At 47.4% G+C, this 20,659-nt stretch overlaps 1 protein-coding gene across 7 annotated transcripts in view; it reads right to left on the bottom strand.

Annotated features, from left to right (window-relative positions):
* spidr (scaffold protein involved in DNA repair) overlaps positions 1-20,659 on the bottom strand; it is a 417,755-nt gene that overhangs the window by 266,508 nt on the left and 130,588 nt on the right. For all 7 annotated transcript variants that reach the window (XM_038809295.1, XM_038809300.1, XM_038809296.1 and 4 more), the window contains 2 exons: positions 11,199-11,455; positions 5,924-6,024 (listed from right to left, as the gene is read on the bottom strand). In XM_038809295.1, the coding sequence (XP_038665223.1) occupies positions 5,924-6,024; positions 11,199-11,455 (358 nt within the window). The remainder of the gene's footprint in view (positions 1-5,923; positions 6,025-11,198; positions 11,456-20,659) is intronic.

Genomic DNA, 20,659 nt, shown 5'->3' with positions numbered 1-20,659 from the left:
GTAGATTTTCCTACAAGTAGCTGCTCGCAGTTAACTTTGGACAGATCGGACTTCTGGTGATGGGATTGTGCTGAGACGTTGCACATCAGGTGGCTCTCCTCCTGCGAACCTGAAAAATAGGCACTTTTTGCCCAGAAAATGCCCGCAAATGATATAAATCATCCCCACACCACGAACAAAACAATGAAAGAAGAAAGGATGACAAGTAACAGCCAGTCCAGAGGACGAATGGAGACCAGGAATGGAAAAAGCCTGGACAAACAGCAAACGACTGAACCGACCGGCGCACGAGGCAGCGAAACACGGATTTCACCAGAGCGAGAGAAACTGACCCGCCGCACGAGAAGTCCTCGCACACCAGGGGATGGGTGGAGGATGTTCCTCTCAAGAGAGTTGAAGGAACACCGACAGGAAACAAAATCGGACATACAAGCTGCGGTGAAGGGTGTGGAGGCCGAAGCTCTGGCGAACATGCAGGTGGCCCTGGACAAAGCCAGAAAGCGACAGGAAGCCCAGGAGGCAATGATTAAAAATCTGGAGAGGGCTGCAACTGACCAGAGCGACTGGATCATCGCCCTGGAAAATGAGGTGGCAAGGCTGGCCACGACACAAGGCAACCTGAGAGAAAACGTCGAGGACCAGGAGAACCGGTCGAAGCAGCAGAACCTGTGAATCGTGGGGCCTACCAGAGGGAGTCAAAGGTAGGAATCCCACAGACTATGTGGTCCAAATGCTGGGTAACCAGGTGGGAAGGAACAGCTTCTCCAACCCACCAGGAATCGAAAGAGAGCACCGGTCGCTCCAACCAAAGCCCAAAACCAGGGAACAGACAAGGGCGATAATTACAAAGGTGCACCGGTACCAGGACCGGGAAAGAATCCTGCGTTGGGCCAGGCAATCCAAAAACTGCAGCTGGGAAGGTCACAAGATCCAGATTTATCAGGATATTGGGGTTGACCTGGCCAAACGCCGGGCTGAATTTAACAAAACGGAAGCTGCGCTGTACAGAAACGGCGTGAGATTCGGAATGCTGTGCACGGCCAAGCTCTGGGTCACATATCAAGGCAGAGAGTACTTTTCCATGGTCCCTGCGGATGCTGACAATTTTGTCGCAGAGCACGGACTGGAGAAGCAGCAGCAGGAGCAGCGATGAAGAGCCCGCAGAATGAGACTCTCATAACAATGTTTTACCAAAAATGTTTTCTCCTTTTTACAGTCTGTAAAGCCAACAGTAGACTATCGTCAGAGACCACTTAATGAGGGAGAAAACTGCCTCGATTTGGAGACTAGAGCAGTAAGAGAGGGAAGGATGAGTGAGTACAGCTAAGCACAGGGGAAGGTGAGAGGAATGGCAGACAAAGAGCCCTGAGATCGGGCAATGGGAGGAAGTGCAACAACCCCCGGGAGCAGGGTCACTACACGAGCAAGACAGCTAGCACCGGGATTCATAAAGAATAGAGAGGCCGCAGCGCACCCCATGCTAGAGGGAAGGTGCCTGCCCGGGAGAGGGGATAGACAATGGGCACGGAGGGATAACTAGGGGAAGAAACAGGGGAAAGGGGAAGGGAGGTTGTTTAGCCACGGGATGGGGAAAAGACGGGGGGGGGGGAATATCGTAAGGGAGGGCATTAGACTGGCTACAGCAGGCCACACGTGGCGATTTGGAACCAAATGGTGCTGCAAGCAACCACTTTGAAGGATCCCTGGACAAAGGGAAACCCCGGAGTGCAGGAGCCTGATTTCATGGCGAGAGCAATGACCGCGGCCATCTTGGACTGCTCCCTAACAAAGAGAAACCCTGGAGTGTAGGGGCACGCCGAACAGGTAATTGTGGTTGATCCCACAGGAAACGGGGCCAAAGACCCCCCCCATCAGGATAGTCAGCTGGACCTTTAGGGGACTTAACGGCCCAGTGAAAAGATCCAGAGTCTTCCTCTAAGAGACGCACCTGAGGGTGAAGCACTGGGGGTAAGGAAGGGCTGGGTGGGATAGACTTATAGTCCCTGCTATGGGACGAGGGGCAGGGGACAGCCATTTTGTTAAATAAGAGGACGGTGTTCACGGTGATAAAGACGGTTACAGACACAGGGGGACGTCATGGTCAGCGGCGTCCTAGACGGGGCACCGGTCGTCCTCATTAATGTGTACGTTCCCAACTGGGATGACACGGAGTTTATAAAGACGACTATTGCAGAAATCCCCGTCATTGATTCACACCGACTGATCATGGGGGGGGACTTTAACTGTGTACAGGACCCACGGACGGACAGGTCGAACCACAAAACGGGAAAGACCTCCAATATGGTAAAGGAACTCAGCCTGTTCATGGAGCAAATGGGGTCGGTGGATCCATGTTGATTCACCCACCCAGGGGAGAATTCCCTTCTTCTCTCAAGTACACAACGTCTATTCACGAACCGACTTCTTTGTAGTGGGGAAATAGGTGCCTCCAGGTTCAGTAAGGGTGGAATACTCCACGATTGGAATCTCAGACCACGCTCCACATGAATGTAAGGTTGGAGACGGGTCGTGCCCAACACCCCCCATGGAGATTGGACACGGCTCTCCTGGCCGATAAGGCTTTTTGTGAGAAAATATCACAGGCCATAGACGAGTATATTACTGATAACCAGAATGGGAAGGTTTCAACTCTCCCTGTTCTGGGAGGCACTGAAGGCTGTGATCAGGGGAGAAATTATCACTTATAAAGCACGGAGAGATAGGGAAGAGAGGGCGGCTAGGCAACAGCTAGTTGACACCATACTACGGCGATATTCTGAGGCCCCAACCGTAGAGCTCCTGGCTCTACCCGAGGAAAGCAGAGCTCCGCCAGGTACGGGGGTCTCAGCACGAGCATGGAGACAAGGCTAGCTGCCTGCTGGCTCACCAGCTGAGAAAGCAGGCAGCCACGAGGGAAATAGCACAGATCAGGGATAGCAGAAGCATATTAATAATAGTGGAGCCTGACAAAGTCAACAAGGCGTTTGAGATCTTCTACCAGGGGCTGTAGTTCCCCCAAGCAGGGAACTTGGGATGAAGCAGTTCCTTGATGAGCTGGACATGCTATGTTGTGGGGAAACGGGGCCTGGAAGCACCACTAGAACTGGGAGAGGTCCTGGAGAGTATTATCTCCATGCAGGTAGGGAATTCAGGTTTTCGATTCCTCGGAGAAATGTGAAATGGTTTCCCGACGGACTTCTAAAAAGATTTGCAACAGCACTGACCCCGCACCTACGGGAGATGTTCACAGACACACTGGCGAGGGGCACCCTGCTACCTACGCTAGCACAAGCCTCAACCATGCTGATACCTAAAAAACAGAATGCGGTTCCTACAGACCCATCTCACTGCTAAACACAGACGTGAAGATACTGGCCAAGATCCTAGCCAAAAGGTTGGAGGACTGCGAACCCGAGGTGATTGCGGAAGACCAGATAGGCTTTATCAAGGGTAGACAGCTAACATCGAACATCACGGGCGGGATACTCCGAGTCCGCGCTGGGTCGGAGAATCGCCGGGGGGCGGCGCGAATCACGCAACGCCGCTCCGATGCCATTTCACATTTCTCCGAGGAATCGAAAACGCCGTGGTCGTGAACGGCGCCACGCGGTGAACTCAGCTCCTGACCTAATTACAGCCCGGAGAATCGCTCAGCAGACCCCCTGGGGCGATTCTCCGGGCTCCCGGCGATACTGCGGCCTGGATGAGCCAAAGTCCCGACGGCATGACCCGAGGTCATGCAAGAAGTGCAGGGTGGATGATCCATCTCGGTCTCCTCCGGAGGTCCCCAGCATCACAGATGTTAGTCTCCAGCCAATAAGATTCACTCCATGTGATATCAAGAAAAGGCTGAACACACTGGACACTGAAAAATATGGGCCCTGACAATTTTCAGGCAAGAGTACTAAAGACTTGTGGTCCAGAACTTGCTGCACCCCTAGCCAATCTGTTACATACAGCTACAACACAGGAATCTACCCAGCAATGTGGAAAATTGTCCTGGTGTGTCCTGTACACAAAAAACAGGACAAATGCAACCCAGCCAATTACCGCCCTATCAGTCTACTCTCCACCATCAGCAAAGTGATGGAAGGAGTCATCAACTGTGCTATCAAGTGGCACTTACTCAGCAATAACTTGCTCACGGACGCTCAGTTTGGGTTCCACCAGGGTCACTCAGCTCCTGACCTCATTACAGCCTTGGTTCAAACATGGACAAAAGAGCTGAATGGCAGAGGTGAGGTGAGAGTGACTGCCCTTGACATCAAACAGCATTTGACCGAGTATGGCAACAAGAGCTCGAGCTAAACCAGTGTCAATCGGAATCAGGGAAGAAACTCTCTGCTGGTTGGAGTCATACCTGGCACAAAGGATGATGGTTGTGGTGGTTGGAGGTCAATCATCTCTGCTCCAGGATATCACTGCGGGAGTTCCTCAGGGTAGTGTCTGAGGACCAACCACCTTCAGCTGTTTCATCAATGACCTTCCTTCCATTATAAGGTCAGAAATGGGGATGTTTGCGGATGACTGCACAATGTTCAGCACTATTTGCGGCTCCTCAGATAATGAAGCAGTCCATGTCCAAAAGCAGTAAGAACTGAACAACATCCAGGCTTGGGCTGACAAGCAGCAAGTCACATTCGCGCCACACAAGTGCCAGACAATGATCATCTCTGACTCGAGAGGATCTAACCATCGCTCCTTGACATTCAATGGCATTACTAATGCGGAATCCCCCACAATCAACATCCTGGGGATTACCGTTGGTGAGAAGCTTGGACTAGCCATATTAATACTGTGGCTACCAGGACAGGTCAAAGGCTAGGAGTCCTACCTCATGTAACTCACCTCTGACCACCCCCCACCAAAGCCGGTCCATCATCTACAAGGCACAAGTCAGGAATGTAATGGAATACTCTCCACTTGCCTGGATGAGTGCTGCTCCAACAACACTCAAGAAGCTCAACACCATCCAGGACAAAGCAGCCCATTTGATTGCTCCTTCTTCCACAAACATTCAAACCGTCAACCACCGACGAACAGTGGCAGCCGTGTGTATCATCTACAAGATGCACTACAAGAACTCACCAAGGTTCATTAGACAGCACCTTCCAAACCCACAACCATGACCACCTAGAAGGTCAAGAGCAGCAAATACCTGGGAACCCCACACCTGGAGGCTTCCCTCCAAGTCACTCACCACCCTGGCTTGGAAATATATTGCTGCTCCTTCACTGTCGCTGGGGCAATATCCTGGAACTCCCTGCCTAACAGCAGTGTGGGTGTCCCTACATCTCAAGGACTGCAGCGGTTCAAGAAGGCTACCACCACCACCTTCTGAAGGGCAACTAATGGGCAATAAATGCTGGCTGAACCAGTGATGCCCATATCCCATAAATTAATAAGAAAAAATTCAGTCCCTTCACCACCGACGCACAGTGGCAGCCGTGTGCACCATATGCAAGATGCACTGCAATAACTCTCCAAGGTTCCTTTGACAGCACCTTCCCAACCCGCAAGCTCTACCACTAGAACGACAAGGACAGCAGATGCATAGGAACTACACCAGTTGCTTGTTTCCCTCCAAGCCTCACAGCATCTTGACCTGGAACTATATCACCGTTCCTTTACTGTCGCTGGGTCAAAATCATGGAATTCCCTCTCTCAGAGCACTGTTTATCTAGCTGCACTAGATAGACTGCTGATGTTCAAGGCAACGACTCACCACCACCTTCGCAAGGGTAATTAAGAATGGATGACAAATGATGGCCTGGCCATTAATGCCCACATTCCATGAAAGAATACAAAATGAAGAAAGGAGACTTTTCAGAAATTATACTGACGGCAGTTCTTGCACATAATTGTTTGAAAAAGGATAATTTCTGCATGCAGATTATTTTTATAAGTAGTACACAAATCCTACCTGCATGAATTTTGGAATCTGTTGGTGACCGGTGCCTCCAAAAGTTGATGGCAGATCTCTCTCTGCATTGCAATCTGTTTAACCTCTCTGCTAATCCTCCCCTGTGGTGAATAAGACAAATTAGCTAAATTTATCCAAAATTTCAGAAATTCCTTTCTGTTCTGTCCTTTACCCCGCATGAATTTATACACCTCAATTATATTTCTCCCAGCCTCCTACATTCCACAGAAAACAACGCCAGCTGAGCCAATCGTTCCTTATAGCTAAAATTCTCTTCTCTGAGCAACATCCTTGTAAAACTCCTCTGTTCCCTTTGTAGTGCAATAACATTCTTCTTGTAATTTGGTGACCAGAACTGGAAGCAGTATTCTCACTGTAGTCTAATGTTTAACAGAGTTCTAGCATGAACTCCCTGCACGTGTATTCTACGCATCAAACAATGAAGGCAAGTATCTAGCATGCCTTCCTAATCACCGGGGCGTAAAGCAACGAAGGAGAGAGCAAGAATTCACCGCGAGAGTGGCGAGAACACACTGGGCCATAAAGCAACCAAGGAGAGAGTAGGTGTTCACTGCAAAAGGGGCGGGAACACACCGGGGCATAAAGTAGCGAAGGAGAGAGCGGAGGTTCACTACAAAAGGGGCAAGAACACACTGGGGCGTAAAGCAGCCAAGCAGCTGCCACTCTGTGAGTACTGTGCCTGCGTTCAGAAAGAAAAATCAGGTGCAATATCATAAAGTACCAGGTAGGTGACTGGCTGGTGAGCATTTACTATTTATCGTAGAACTTACAGTGCAGAAGCAGGCCATTCGGCCAATCGAGTCTGCACTGACCCACTTAAGCCCTCACTTCCACCCTATCCCCGTAACCCAATAAGCCCTCCTAACCTTTTTGGACACTAAGGGCAATTTATTATGGCCAATCCACCTAACCTGCACGTCTTTGGACTGTGGGAGGAAACCGGTGCACCCGGAGGAAACCCACGCAGACACGGGGAGAACATGCAGACTCCACATAGACAGTGACCCAGCGGGCAATCGATCCTGGGACCCTGGCGCTGTGAAGACACAGTGCTATCCACTTGTGCTGCCCTGTGCTACTGCACTGCCCCGTGCTACCACGCTGCCCTAATCATACCTAAACTAACAAACAAACTGGTGAATGTTATATTTCTTTTTTTCTGAAGTTAGGTTTATCACTACTGATAAGACGTATTAAATACAGGGTTTAGCCAGATCAGCAAGTTCATGTGTATTGGTATTCGTAGTAGGTTTATTAGTATGGATAAAGGTTTATTAGCAGTAGTAAGGTTTACTGCCAGCAGGGAGGTTAATTAAGTGACAGATAAAGGGATTGCACCCCGACGATGGTGTTTGCGTGTATGCTGAATGGAGGAGTCATTGAAGGCAGCAGAATACGTTCAGAGCATGGTTAATAAAACATACAGTATTCAAGGCTTTATTAAGAGGGCCATAGAGTAAAAGAGAAAGGAGGTTACTTTAAACTTGTAAACGGCACTTGTTCAGCCTCAGCTGGAATATTGCATCCACTTGAGCAAAGATGTGAAGGCATTAGAGAGGATGCAGAATTAATTTACGAGAACGCCGACAGAACAGGAACTCAGGCAGCTCCAAATTAAACACTTCCTCTGCAAGGAGACAGAAAGTTACCCCAGGGCACCAAGAGATAATCTACTAGAGGAATTAATCAACACTGAAGGGGGGGGGTTACTGTGGGGACGGTTACTGGACAGGGCAAGACTACCACTGGACGAAGGAAATGGGAGGACAAATTTGGGACGGAAGTGGATTGGGGGCTCTGGAGCGAAGCACTGAGTAGGGCCAACTCCACCTCCTCCTGCGCTTGGCTAAGCCTCATGCAGTTCAAAGTGGTGCACAGTACTCGCCTAACCAGAACCCAAATGAGCAGGTTCTTCCCCGAGTTGGAGGACAAATGTGAACAGTGCCAGGGAGGCCCAGCTAACCATGCCCACATGTTCTGGATCTGCCCTAGATTTGTCGGGTTCTGGACAGCCTTCTTCAAAGCGATGTCCAGGGTTCTGGGGATGAGGGTGGAGCCTTGCCAGAGCTACACATGGGGAAGAGGGTTGATGCTCTAGTTTTTGCCTCGTTAATCGCACGCCGGAGAAACCTGCTCGGTTGCCGATCAGCAGCTGCAGACTGGCTGGCAGACCAAATTTCTCCACGTGGAGAAGATCAAGTATACCATCCGAGGGTCGGACGGGGGCTTCCACAAAGTGTGCGGGCCATTTGTCAGTCTGTTCCAAGATCTGTTGAACTAACCATATGGAAAAGGGGAGGTGAGGGCCATGCAGTTCCCCCTTCCCCCCCAACAATAAAAATTAAACCCCCAACAGAAAGAAGTGGCATGCAGTATGTGATGCCCAGGGAAGGCGGCAACACTAAGAGGGAAACTAAGCTACCAACAAAGAAAGGGGTGGGAGGGGGGAGAGAGAACCTCATGTCAAAATCATTGTAAATAAGAAAGAATTCTTGTTATAAATACCAGATACATTTGAGCAGTTCCGCTAAAAACTGGAAAATACCAATAAAAATGTATATATATTCTTTAAATGCCTGTTAGTGTCCAAAGATGTGCAGGTTAGGTGGGGTTACACGGATCGGGTCACCCCGGCGGAGTGGGCCTAGATATGGTGCTCTTTTAGAGGGTTGGTGCACACTTCTGCACTGTCGGATTCTATAGAGACATCATTTGCGATTTGTATTACTGTGCATTCCAAAACATTAAAAAACAAACTGAAGCATCAATCAATTAAATTATCTGGACATGGGCACACCCTCAAACCGGAAAGAAAATAAATCTTTTGACTTTAGCACCACCTTCGGTTACTTCTGAACCTACCACTGCTGCAAACTGTGCTTTGTGCACGTCAGGTTTTTTTTTGCTTTGCAATTTATTGAATGCGTGTATACTTGTAGCCCAAGCCAATACCCAATCTCATTTTCAGTTTAATTCCTTCTATTCATACATCATCACACCTGTATTCAGAACAGTCGGCTTAGTTGGAATTGGTTCGATTTTTAAAAATGTGGTTAAATAGCCGTTTCTGCTTTTAGCTTTGCATATACAATTAGCACAACATTAAGAAATCTTGCGTACATGTATTCAGAATGTATTTGAAAATAATCCTCAATAATCAGACAGCATAGATTTGAAGTGATTTTGTTGGAAGGATTAGAGGGAGTTCAGGAGAAGTGTTATAGCCCAGAAAGGTCTGGAAGTCATTTATTGAAAGAGTAATTGAGGCAGAAATACTCATCGTATTTAAAAATCACTTGAATATGCATTTAAAGTGCCATAACTACAAGGCTACAGATCATGAGCTGGAAACAGGGATCAGGTTGGATAGTTATTTTTCAGTCAGCACAAACATGATGGGGTGAACACCACATTCTGTATTTTAAACTTCAATAATTGTATAGAACATAAGAACATAAGAACTAGGAGCAGGAGTAGGCCATCTGGCCCCTCGAGCCTGCTCCGCCATTCAATTAGATCATGGCTGATCTTTTGTGGACTCAGCTCCACTTTCCGGCCCGAACACCATAACCCTTAATCCCTTTATTCTTCAAAAAACGATCTATCTTTACCTTAAAAACATGTAATGAAGGAGCCTCAACTGCTTCACTGGGCAAGGAATTCCATAGATTCACAACCCTTTGGGTGAAGAAGTTCCTCCTAAACTCAGTCCTAAATCTACTTCCCCTTATTTTGAGGCTATGCCCCCTAGTTCTGCTGTCACCCGCCAGTGGAAACAACCTGCCCGCATCTATCCTATCTATTCCCTTCATAATTTTAAATGTTTCTATAAGATCCCCCCTCATCCTTCTAAATTCCAACGAGTACAGTCCCAGTCTACTCAACCTCTCCTCATAATCCAACCCCTTCAGCTCTGGGATTAACCTAGTGAATCTCCTCTGCACACCCTCCAGCGCCAGTACGTCCTTTCTCAAGTAAGGAGACCAAAACTGAACACAATACTCCAGGTGTGGCCGCACTAACACCTTATACAATTGCAACATAACCTCCCTAGTCTTAAACTCCATCCCTCTAGCAATGAAGGACAAAATTCCATTTGCCTTCTTAATCACCTGTTGCACCTGTAAACCAACCTTCTGTGACTCATGCACTAGCACACCCAGGTATCTCTGCACAGCGGCATGCTTTAATATTTTATCGTTTAAATAATAATCCCGTTTGCTGTTATTCCTACCAAAATGGATAACCTCACATTTGTCAACATTGTATTCCATCTGCCAGACCCGAGCCCATTCACTTAACCTATCCAAATCCCTCTGCAGACTTCCAGTATCCTCTGCACTTTTCGCTTTACCACTCATCTTAGTGTCATCTGCAAACTTGGACACATTGCCCTTGGTCCCCAACTCCAAATCATCAATGTAAATTGTGAACAATTGTGGGCCCAACACGGATCCCTGAGGGACACCACTAGCTACTGATTGCCAACCAGAGAAACACCCATTTATCCCAACTCTTTGCTTTCTATTAATTAACCAATCCTCTATCCATGCTACTACTTTACCCTTAATGCCATGCATCTTTATCTTATGCAGCAACCTTTTGTGTGGCACCTTGTCAAAGGCTTTCTGGAAATCCAGATATACCACATCCATCGGCTCCCCGTTATCTACTGCACTGGTAATGTCCTCAAAAAATTCCACTAAATTAGTTAGGCATGACCTGCCTTTTACGAACCCATGCTGCGTCTGCCCAATGGGACAATTTCTATCCAGATGCCTCGCAATTTCTTCCTTGATGATAGATTCCAGCATCTTCCCTATTACCGAAGTTAAACTCACTGGCCTATAATTTCCTGCTTTCTGCCTACCTCCTTTTTTAAACAGTGGCGTCACGTTTGCTAATTTCCAATCCACCGGGACCACCCCAGAGTCTAGTGAATTTCGGTAAATTATCACTAGTGCATCTGCAATTTCCCTAGCCATCTCTTCTATGAATAATTCTATGAATGTCTGCCAGCATTGTTTGGTACAACCAAAATTTATCCCAGAAGTGATAGCCTATTGTGATTTTTATAGGATTACTTAGTAGTACTAACTAGTCTGATATTTCTCACTAATCTTCTATGAAATTCATAAACTATTTGAAGAGAAATTCCAAATGTAAAATTATTGCAAGAAAATAGTGGATGATCAATAAATCTTCAGTATTTGCTTTTATCAAATAAAAGATATAAAATGGCATCCTGACTAACCTTACAAATTTCTTCCTCTTTTTGGCAGAATCTTGCGGGGTTTTAAATTGTTTTCTCTTTTGCTTCTCAGGTGTCCGTAGAAATGCTTGTGCACTTTTCAACCAATCGCTCGCTGATCTGACAGATGTCTTGTCATGTTCAGATTCACAAGTAAATACAGTCGGTTGTACAGAAAGAGATGGTCTGGGCTTTGTGCACAGCTCAGTTTCTTTTACGGTTTCGTTATCAGATGAAAACTCCAAAATATCTTCTGCTGTCTAGAACAAAATAGATACAAATTATTTACACAGCAGTGTATTTTAAATGCATCTTTGTGCTGGTCAAGGAAAACATCAGGTGAAGAAACTGCACTGCAGTCTTCAGAACAGCTCCTCAGACTCTTAAACTGTCCATGCCTACTGAGGCTGGGAATTCTGCAGCGCCTGACTCCCTACAGCCTGTCCATCATCTACAAGGCATAAGTCCAGACTGTGATGGAACACTTTCCACTTGCCTGGGTGAGTGGAGCTCCAACAACACTCGAGAAGCAAGACACCATCCAGGACAAAACAGCCCAGTTGACTGGAAACCCCCACCACCATAAAAAGATCACATCCCTGAAAAGAAAAATTACGATCTTCTGATCTGCGATCTTCCCACCCAGTTGTAACATCAACTGGGATTGTAACACAAATAAAATTCTTACTCTCTCCCACTCTGGTCATTTCCACTTGCTCAAATTTGAAAAGCTGGAACATTTTTGGTTTAGCCCCACATTAACCAATCTAGTTGGACCAAATTAAGGTCCCATTGGGCCACAGCCTCCTCTGTTGAAACCACTCAATCACTCCAGGGTTATCCCATAGTCATAAGAGTTATCACAGGACACAGCGGGCCATGCATCCCCTCTCTGTTAAAGAATCCAATCAATCCCATTCCCCCTAGCCCTCCAACTTTATTTCTCTCAAGTACCTCAATTTCTCTCAATTTAGGGGCCTCACGGTAGCATGGTGGTTAGCATCAATGCTTCACAGCTCCAGGGTCCCAGGTTCAATTCCCAGCTGGGTCACTGTCTGTGTGGAGTCTGCACATCCTCCCCGTGTGCGCGTGGGTTTCCTCCGGGTGCTCCGGTTTCCTCCCACAGTCCAAAGATGTGCGGGTTAGGTGGATTGGCCATGCTAAAATTGCCCGTAGTGTAAGGTTAATGGGGGGTTTGTTGGGTTACGGGTATACGGTTTAAGTGGGGTGATCATTGTTCGGCACAACATCGAGGGCTGAAGGGCCTGTTCTGTGCTGTACTGTTCTATGTTCTATGTTCTATGTACCCATCCAATTTCCCTATGAAATAATTTATCCTCTGTTCCCAATATCCTTGTAAACGAGTTCAAGGGACACTCACTGTGTCAAAACTTTATATCGCATATCTGCCTTGTATCACTTTCCTGAAACCTTAATTCTCCATCCACTTGTACCATCAATTAATGGGAGTACTTTTCTTTGTCCAAATTACCAAAATGTGGCATAAATCTTGTACACCTCTATCAAATGTTCCAATGAGAACACCCCCAGCTTATCCAACCTAATTTTGCAGCTTAATTCCCTCACTTTGGAAACATCAAGATAAATCTCTTTGGCAGTCTCAAGGCCTTCACATCCTTTCTAAAGTAGGGTTACCAGAACGGGACAAACACTACAGTTAAGGCCTAACCAGAGCTTTATAAAGCTTCAGCATTGCTTCCTTGCTGTTGCACTCAATACCTCCACTCCTAGAGAACAAAGAAATGCTTTGCTTCTTTACTACAATATTAACCATCTCCTTAAACTAATTTTGCCTGCCCCCTCCAACCTCACCTCAAACAAGTGAAAGTAATTCATAGACATCTTTGCATTAAGAATGAGATCACTAGAAAAACTGTGATAGGGAGAACATAATAACTGGGAGTAGGCGAGATGGCTCATTAAGCCTGCTCCACCTTTCAATAGGATCATGATCTATCATCAGACTTAACTCCACTTTTTCAAGTACTCCCCATATCGCATGACTCCCTGAAACTCCCAAACTGTCTATATTAGTCTCAAGTATATTCAATAATGGAGCATCTCCAACAGCTGGGGTAGAACATTCAAAAGGTTCATAATACTTTGAGTGAAGTAATTTCTAATTTCAATCCTAAAGTTTTGCCCCTATTTGCCCCTATGTTCATATACTCCAGAAAGGCGAAACAACCTTTGTTTAATCTGCCAAGCCGTTCAGAATCTTGTAGGTTTCAATGCAAATGCCCTCTTTCTTCTAAACTCCAGAGATTACAGGTCCAATTTATTCATCTCTCATCTAAGGACAATTGGGGCAGCACGGTAGCACAGTGGTTAGCACTGCTGCCTCACAGCGTCTGGGACCTGGTTTCAATTCAGGCCTTGGCTGACTGTGTGGAGTTTGCACGTTCTTCCACCCACCTCCAAAAATATGCAGGTTAGGTGGATTGGCCATGCTAAATTGCCCCTCGGCGTCCAAGGATGTGCAGGTTGGATGGAGTTCTGGGGGTAGGATGAGGCAGTGGGTCCAGGTGGAGCGCTCTTTCAGAGGATTGGTGCAGATTCGATGGACCAAATAGCTGCCTTCTGTACTGTAAGGATTCCATAGGTTCTATAGAACCTTCTCATCCCAGGGAGCAATCTAGTGAGCCTTTTGGTGCACAGCCTTCAAAGCATTTCTCCTCTTAAACATGGAGACAATGCCACACACTATTATGCACTGACTTTTACATGCCTAGGCAGTGGGCAGAAATCTGTTCTGGATGTCAATGAATTGCCTACTCCCATCCCTGCCTTAGCAAGGCCTCAAATAATGCTTTTAAGAGTAAATTAATGGCTACCTGATGGGAAGCTGGCCAGCAACCTCAGGAGATGGCGGGCATGGTGCCCAATCGGCTAATATAAGCGGGATATCTGGTAAGAGAGAACAGGCTATGACCCTGAGGTCACAACCGCTCATTGAAAGAAATCCCTGGCACGAGACTGTGGCAGCTGGAAACATCATGTGGTTGCATCAGAACTGTATGTTGGAAATTTTGAACTTATTTTACCCACTGGAGTAGGCGATTACTTGTAAATATGTATAACTGTTCTTCCACCTAAGAAGCATTTAGGACTTTTGCAAGGAAGAAACAGCACTGGAGTGCAGTTGATATAGGTTAGATCAGTAATATAGATTGTAAATAGCTGTAGCCTGAGCATTGAGCCTTGCAGCACTCCACTCATTACATGCCGTCAATTCGAAAATGTTCCATTTATCTCAATTTTCTTCTTCTTGGCCATTAACCAACCCTCCACCCATGTGAATATATTACCTCCAACTCAAGACTGAGATAGACATACTTTTTATTGGTAGGGGGATCAAGGGTTATGGGAATAAGATGGGAAAGTGGAATTAAAGATTATCGTTCATATCCGATCAATCCTGATCTCATTGAATGGCAGAGCAGATTCGATGGGCCAATAGCCTACTTCTACATCTTCTGGTCCATGAGCCCCAATCTTGCATTTATATTAACCTTTTGTGCATCTTACATTTAATCATTCTCCTTTATCTATCTTACTAATTAAATCCTCAAAAAATTGAAATACATTTGTCCAAACCTATTTCCCTTTCCCATGTTGACTTTGATCAAGTTTAATTTAAGTGCATTATTCAGACGTCCTTATTAATAGATTCCAGGGTCGACTTCCGGTGTCTGGGATGTGCTGAGAAGTCGCACATCAGGTGGCTCTCCTCCCGCGCACCTGAAAAACAGGCGCTTTCTACCTGAAAAACGCCTGAAAACTGAGCAAACCATCCCGACAACACTAGCAGAACAACGGAGGAGAGGATGCCAAATAAGAGCCAGCGGAGGGGCCAGGTGGAGACCAAGAGTGGGCAGAGCTTGGACAAGCTGCAGACGGACGTGCCAACTTGCGCACAAGGTGGCGAACCAGGACTTCACTGGAGTGAGAGGGTCCGACCCGCCGCACAAGAAGCCCCCCCCTCACCAGGGGCTGGTTGGAGAACGTTCCTCTTAAGAGTGTTGAGGGAACATTGGGAGGAGACAAAATCGGACATCCACGCTGTGGTGGCCGAAGCTCTGCCGCACATGCGATTGGCACTGGCCGAAAAGCGACTGGAGGCCCAGGATTCGGGCTGGTTTAGCTCACTCGGCTAAATCGCTGGCTTTTAAAGCAGACCAAGCAGGCCACCAGCACGGTTCGATTCCCGTACCAGCCTCCCCGGACAGGCGCCGGAATGTGGCTTTTCACACTAACTTCATTGAAGCCTACTCGTGACAATAAGCAATTTTCATTTTCAGGAAGCGACGATCAAAGACCTGGAAAAAGCTGCAGAGGACCAGAGCGACCGGATTGTCACCCTGGAAAAGGAGGTGGTGAAGCTGGCTGCAACACAAGTCAACCTGAAAGAAAAGGTTGAAGACCAAGAGAACCGGTCGAGGTGGCAGAACTTATGAACAGTGGGCCTACTGGAGGGAATCGAAGGTAGGTATCCCACAAATACATGGCCCAAATTCTGAGTAACCTGGTGGGAAGGGAGAGCTTCCCTAACCCACCAGAAATCGACAGAGCACACCGATCGCTCCGACCAAAGCCGGGGACCAGCTGAGGGCGATAATTGCAAAACTGCACGGGTACCAAGACCAAGAGAGAATCCTGCTCTGGGTCAGGCAGTCCAAAAACCACAGCTGGGAAGGACACAAGATCCAGACATACCAGGACATTGGGTCTGACCCAGAAAAGTGCCGGGCCGAATTCAACAAAGCGAAAGCCACGCTGCACAAGAGCGGCGTACGGTTCGGAATGCTGTACCCAGCCAAGATCTGGGTCATATATCCAGGCAGAGAGCACTTTTTCATGGTCCCTGCGGACAGGGAAAAGTTCGTCACAGAGCATGGGATGGAAAAGCGGCAGCAGCCGGGGCAGTGATGAGAAGCCCGCAGAACGTGACTCTAAAACAAGATTTTAACATAAGAGGGGAGCAGAAAAGAGCTCTCTCCCCCGCTATAGCCTGTACACCCAACACCAAACCATTGCCACAGCGGCCGCTTTACACGGGAGAGCATGGCCTCGCTTTGGAAGATGAAAGCAGTGAAAAAGGGAAGGAGGAGCTGTGTGCAGATAAGCACAGGGTAAGACGGAAAGAATGGGTAGGGAGGCCAGAGAACGGGCAACGGAACGAAGTATAACAACTCCCAGGAGGGGGAGGGGCCACCACACTAGCGGGGTAGCTAGTACCGGGATTCATGAGGTGGGGTAGATTTCGGAGACGGGGGATAAGGTGGGAAAGAAATAGGGGGAAGGGGAAAGGGCTAATGGGGGGGGGGTGAGAAAGTGGGGAGCACTGTAAGGGAGAAATAGGTGAGGAAAGGTGGAGGACATTAGACAGGCTACAGCAGGCCACACGTGGCAACGTGGAACAAAACGGCGCTGCAAGCAACCACTTTGGAGGGTCCCTGGGCAAAGGGAAACCCCGGAGTCCAGAAGCCCATCCACAAGGTGCCCGCACAGTTGGCAGCCATTTTGGAAAATCGCTTATTGTCACAAGTAGGCTTCAAATGAAGTTACTGTGAAAAGCCCCGAGTCGCCATATTCCGGCGCCTGTTCGGGGAGGCTGGCACGGGAATTGAACCGTGCTGCTGGCCTGCCTTGATCTGCTTTAAAAGGCAGCTCTTTAGCCCTGTGCTAAACCAGATCCCACAGGCGCGGTGGGCAAAACCCCCTACCAGGATAGTCACCTGAAACGTTAGGAGACTTAACAGTTTTGTGAAACGATGCAGAGTCTTCACCCACCTGAGAAACATGAAAGTCCACAGTCTTCCTCCAACAGTCGCACCTGAGGGAGAAGGACCGACTGCAGGTAAGGAAGGGCTGGGTGGGTCAGACCCACCATGTCTACTACGGGACGATGGCCAGGGGAAGCCATTTTGTGAAATAAGAGGATAAAGTTCACGGCGACAAAGATGGTTACGGACCCAGGGGGACAGTACGTCATGGTCAGCAGTGCCCTAGACGGGGCACCGGTAGTCCTGGTGAACATGTATGCTCCCAACTGGGACGAGTTTTCAAAGAAGACCATGACTGAAATCGGCAACATAATACGCACCGACTGCTCATGGGTGGGGGACTTTAACTGCATACAGGACCGACGGACAGGCAGGTCAAACCCTAAAAAAGGAAACACCTTAAACATGGCGAAAGAACTTGGTACATTCATGGAACAGATGGGGGCGGTGAACCCATGGTGGTTCATCCACCCAGGGGAGAAGGAGTTCTCCTTCTTCTCCCAAGTTTATAACGTCTATTCTCTGATCGACTCCTTTGTAGTGGGAAAATCGGTGCTTCCAGGACTGGTGAGGGTGGAGTACTCTGCAATCGTAATCTCCGTCTACGCTCCACATTAGATGGATCTGAGGTTGGAGATGGGAGCGCCCAACATCCCCCATGAAGGTTGGACACGGCCCTACTGGCCAATAAGGCTTTTTGTGAGAAAATATCACAGGCCATAGAAGAGTATATTACTAATAACCAGAACGGGGAGGTCTCACCCTCCACATTCTGTGAGGCGCTGAAGGCTGTGATCAGGGGAGAAATTATCGCTTATAAAGCACAGACAATAGTGAAGAGAGGGCAGCTAGGCAACAGCTAGTTGACTGAATACTGGAGGTAGATCGGCAATACTCCAAGGCCCCAACCGTAGAGCTCCTAACAGAGAGGAAAAAGCTACAGATGTACTTTGATCTACTCTCCACAAGGAAAGCAGTGCACCAACTCCGCCAGGCACGGGGGATCCTATACGAACATGGAGACAAAGCCAGCCGCCTGCTGGCTCACCAGATGAGAAAGCAGACAGCCACGAGGGAAATTTATGAAATTTGGGATGGCAGAGGCAAATTAATAGCAGAACTGGACAAGATCAACAAGGCCTTTCAGACCTTCTGCTGGGGGCTGTACACCTCAGAGCCCGTAGCAGGGGAGTCGGTGATGAAGTAGTTCCTTGATGGACTGGACATGTCGGGAGGACAGGAAACAGGGCCTGGAAGCACCGCTAGAACTGGGTGAGGTCATGGAGAGTATTAGAGTATTAGCTCCATGTAGGCGGAGAAGGTGCCGGGACCGGACGGTTTCCCGGCTGACTTGTACAAAAGATTTGCGCCAGCACTGGGGGAGTGGGGGGAGAAAGAGAGGAGAGGAGGGGGTGGGTCAAGGAAACAAGGGACTCAACCAAGCCGAACATTGGAACCAGGAGATCAAGGGGGAGTTCTCCAATACTTTTTATCTGCTGTTATTAATTACCTTAAGTTCCTCACTCTTTTTAGCCCCTTTGGGGCGTGGTGTGGGCGTCACTGTCTGGGCCAGCATTTATTTCTCATCCCTGAGTGCAGTTAAAAGTCAACCACATTGCTGTGAATCTGGAGTCACTAACCCTACCCCCCCCCCCCCCCCCCCCCCCCCACCACAACCCAAAGATGTGCAGGGTAAGTGGCTTGGCCATGCTAAATTGCCCCTTAATTGGGAAAAAAATTTAATTGGATACTTCAAATTTTACAAATGAATAAATAATAGATTCTAATGTTTTTCTGACAACTGATATCAGACTAACTAGCTTGTAGTTCCCTGTTCTCGGTCTCCTTTCTTAAAAAGTGGAGTACATTTGCTAGCTTCTAATCCACTGGGATGCTTCAAGAATCCAGCAAACTTACAAAATATGATTAACAAGCCATCCACTATTTCTGCAGATATCTCTTTTAGAACCCTTGGATACAGGCCATCAGGTGTTGGGAGACTTGTCTGATTTATTTTCAAAGTTTTCCAATACTTTTTATCTGCTGTTATTAATTACCTTAAGTTCCTCACTCTTTTTAGCCCCTTTGGGGCATGGTGTGGGCGTCACTGTCTGGGCCAGCATTTATTTCTCATCCCTGAGTGCAGTTAAAAGTCAACCACATTGCTGTGAATCTGGAGTCACTAGAATCCATAAAAATCCTACAGTAGAATGCAGAAGGAGGCTATTTGGCTCATCGAGACTACGTTGATCCTCCAAAACAGCATCCCTACCTAGGCCCACTTCCCCACCAAATCCCTGTAACCCCACCTAATCAGCACATTTTGGGACAATAAGGGCCAATTTTGCATGGCCAATCCACCTAACCTATACATCTTTAGACTAGTGATCTTTACATGGGTATGTATATAAGGGGTTAATGGGAAATTGAAAGGTCACTAGGGAGCAGCACTGGCAAGTATAAAAGCCAGACTGTTATGGGCCAAGGTTTAGAGAACCTCGAAGTGTATCATGGAGTTCACCTGACCCACAACTTTTAATAGATTGTGGTATGGGGAGCACACAGCCCACTCTACAGGTGTGGTACAGCAGAAATCGAAAAGTATTTTTTAAAGCAAAGCAATGTTTATTCTATGAACTCAAGTTAACCTTTTTAAAACCTACAGTGAACATCTTAGCTACCACTAATTCAAATACAACCCCCAAAGAATACTGTTGCTCTGTTTACTTGCTATCAATATAGCAGTCAATATGTCGCCTTCCTTAATCCTAATTATGTTTACATTTAGTCGCCAAGTATCTCTCGATACTGCCACAAGGTTCAAACCGAATACCGATCAAAGAGCCAATACACCAGTTAGTTAGTTCAAAGTCAATACTATTTATTTAAACACACAGTAAGATCTACTCATGCACAACAGTATTACAAACTAAACTATCTCTAACGCTAACGCCTCTACTTAACTTTGGGTGCCCACATAGTCAGAGGAACAATGGCCGTTGTTCGGATCTGAGGCTGTTGGGTTCGAAGAGGTGACAAGAGAACAGCTAAGGTCGTTCGTCTGATGGTGACCTTGGACTTACTTGCTTCTGGTGATGCTGGTGGACGGGTCTCTCCGCTTGAGAACCAAGTCCAAGAGAGCGAATCTCTTGTGGAGGTTCTATCTTATACTTGGAGGGGCTTTGCGTGCTTTCAGGCGGGCCTTAAACTTGGCCCCAATTAATTGGGCAGCTTCTCGATCATTGTTATCGATCTTGTCCAATAAAGGGGTGGGTGCCCTGATAGCTGGGCATGTCTTAGGTGGCCGTTGGCCCTGCTTTGTTTGTGTCTTTCTGGAGCCAGGATGTCTGCAACAGTATCAACTACCTGAGTGCTAGTCCTCGGATGGGCCATCAATATGCTAATCGACCCAGAGATTCGATTACGTCTGGTAACTGCTTCCCAAATATACATTCAAGCACTGTGCCTGCTTGCTGTCTAGCATTGTCCATATTTCCCTACGTTTTCTGTGAGCTTCCATTTTGTGTTCTGGAAGTGGCCATCCCAGATGGCTACACTTACAACAATAAGTAATGCTTAATAACTTCCCAAACAACATCCAGAAGACAGAAGAAACACCTTTCAACAGAAGCACATTAGGTTTACATTCACTACTGA

Source organism: Scyliorhinus canicula, chromosome 10 (assembly GCF_902713615.1).
Source record: "Scyliorhinus canicula chromosome 10, sScyCan1.1, whole genome shotgun sequence".
In the NCBI taxonomy this organism is placed as follows: domain Eukaryota; kingdom Metazoa; phylum Chordata; class Chondrichthyes; order Carcharhiniformes; family Scyliorhinidae; genus Scyliorhinus; species Scyliorhinus canicula.
The sequence above is the reverse complement of the archived record's forward strand: the minus strand, read 5'-3'. Positions and strand labels throughout refer to the sequence as shown.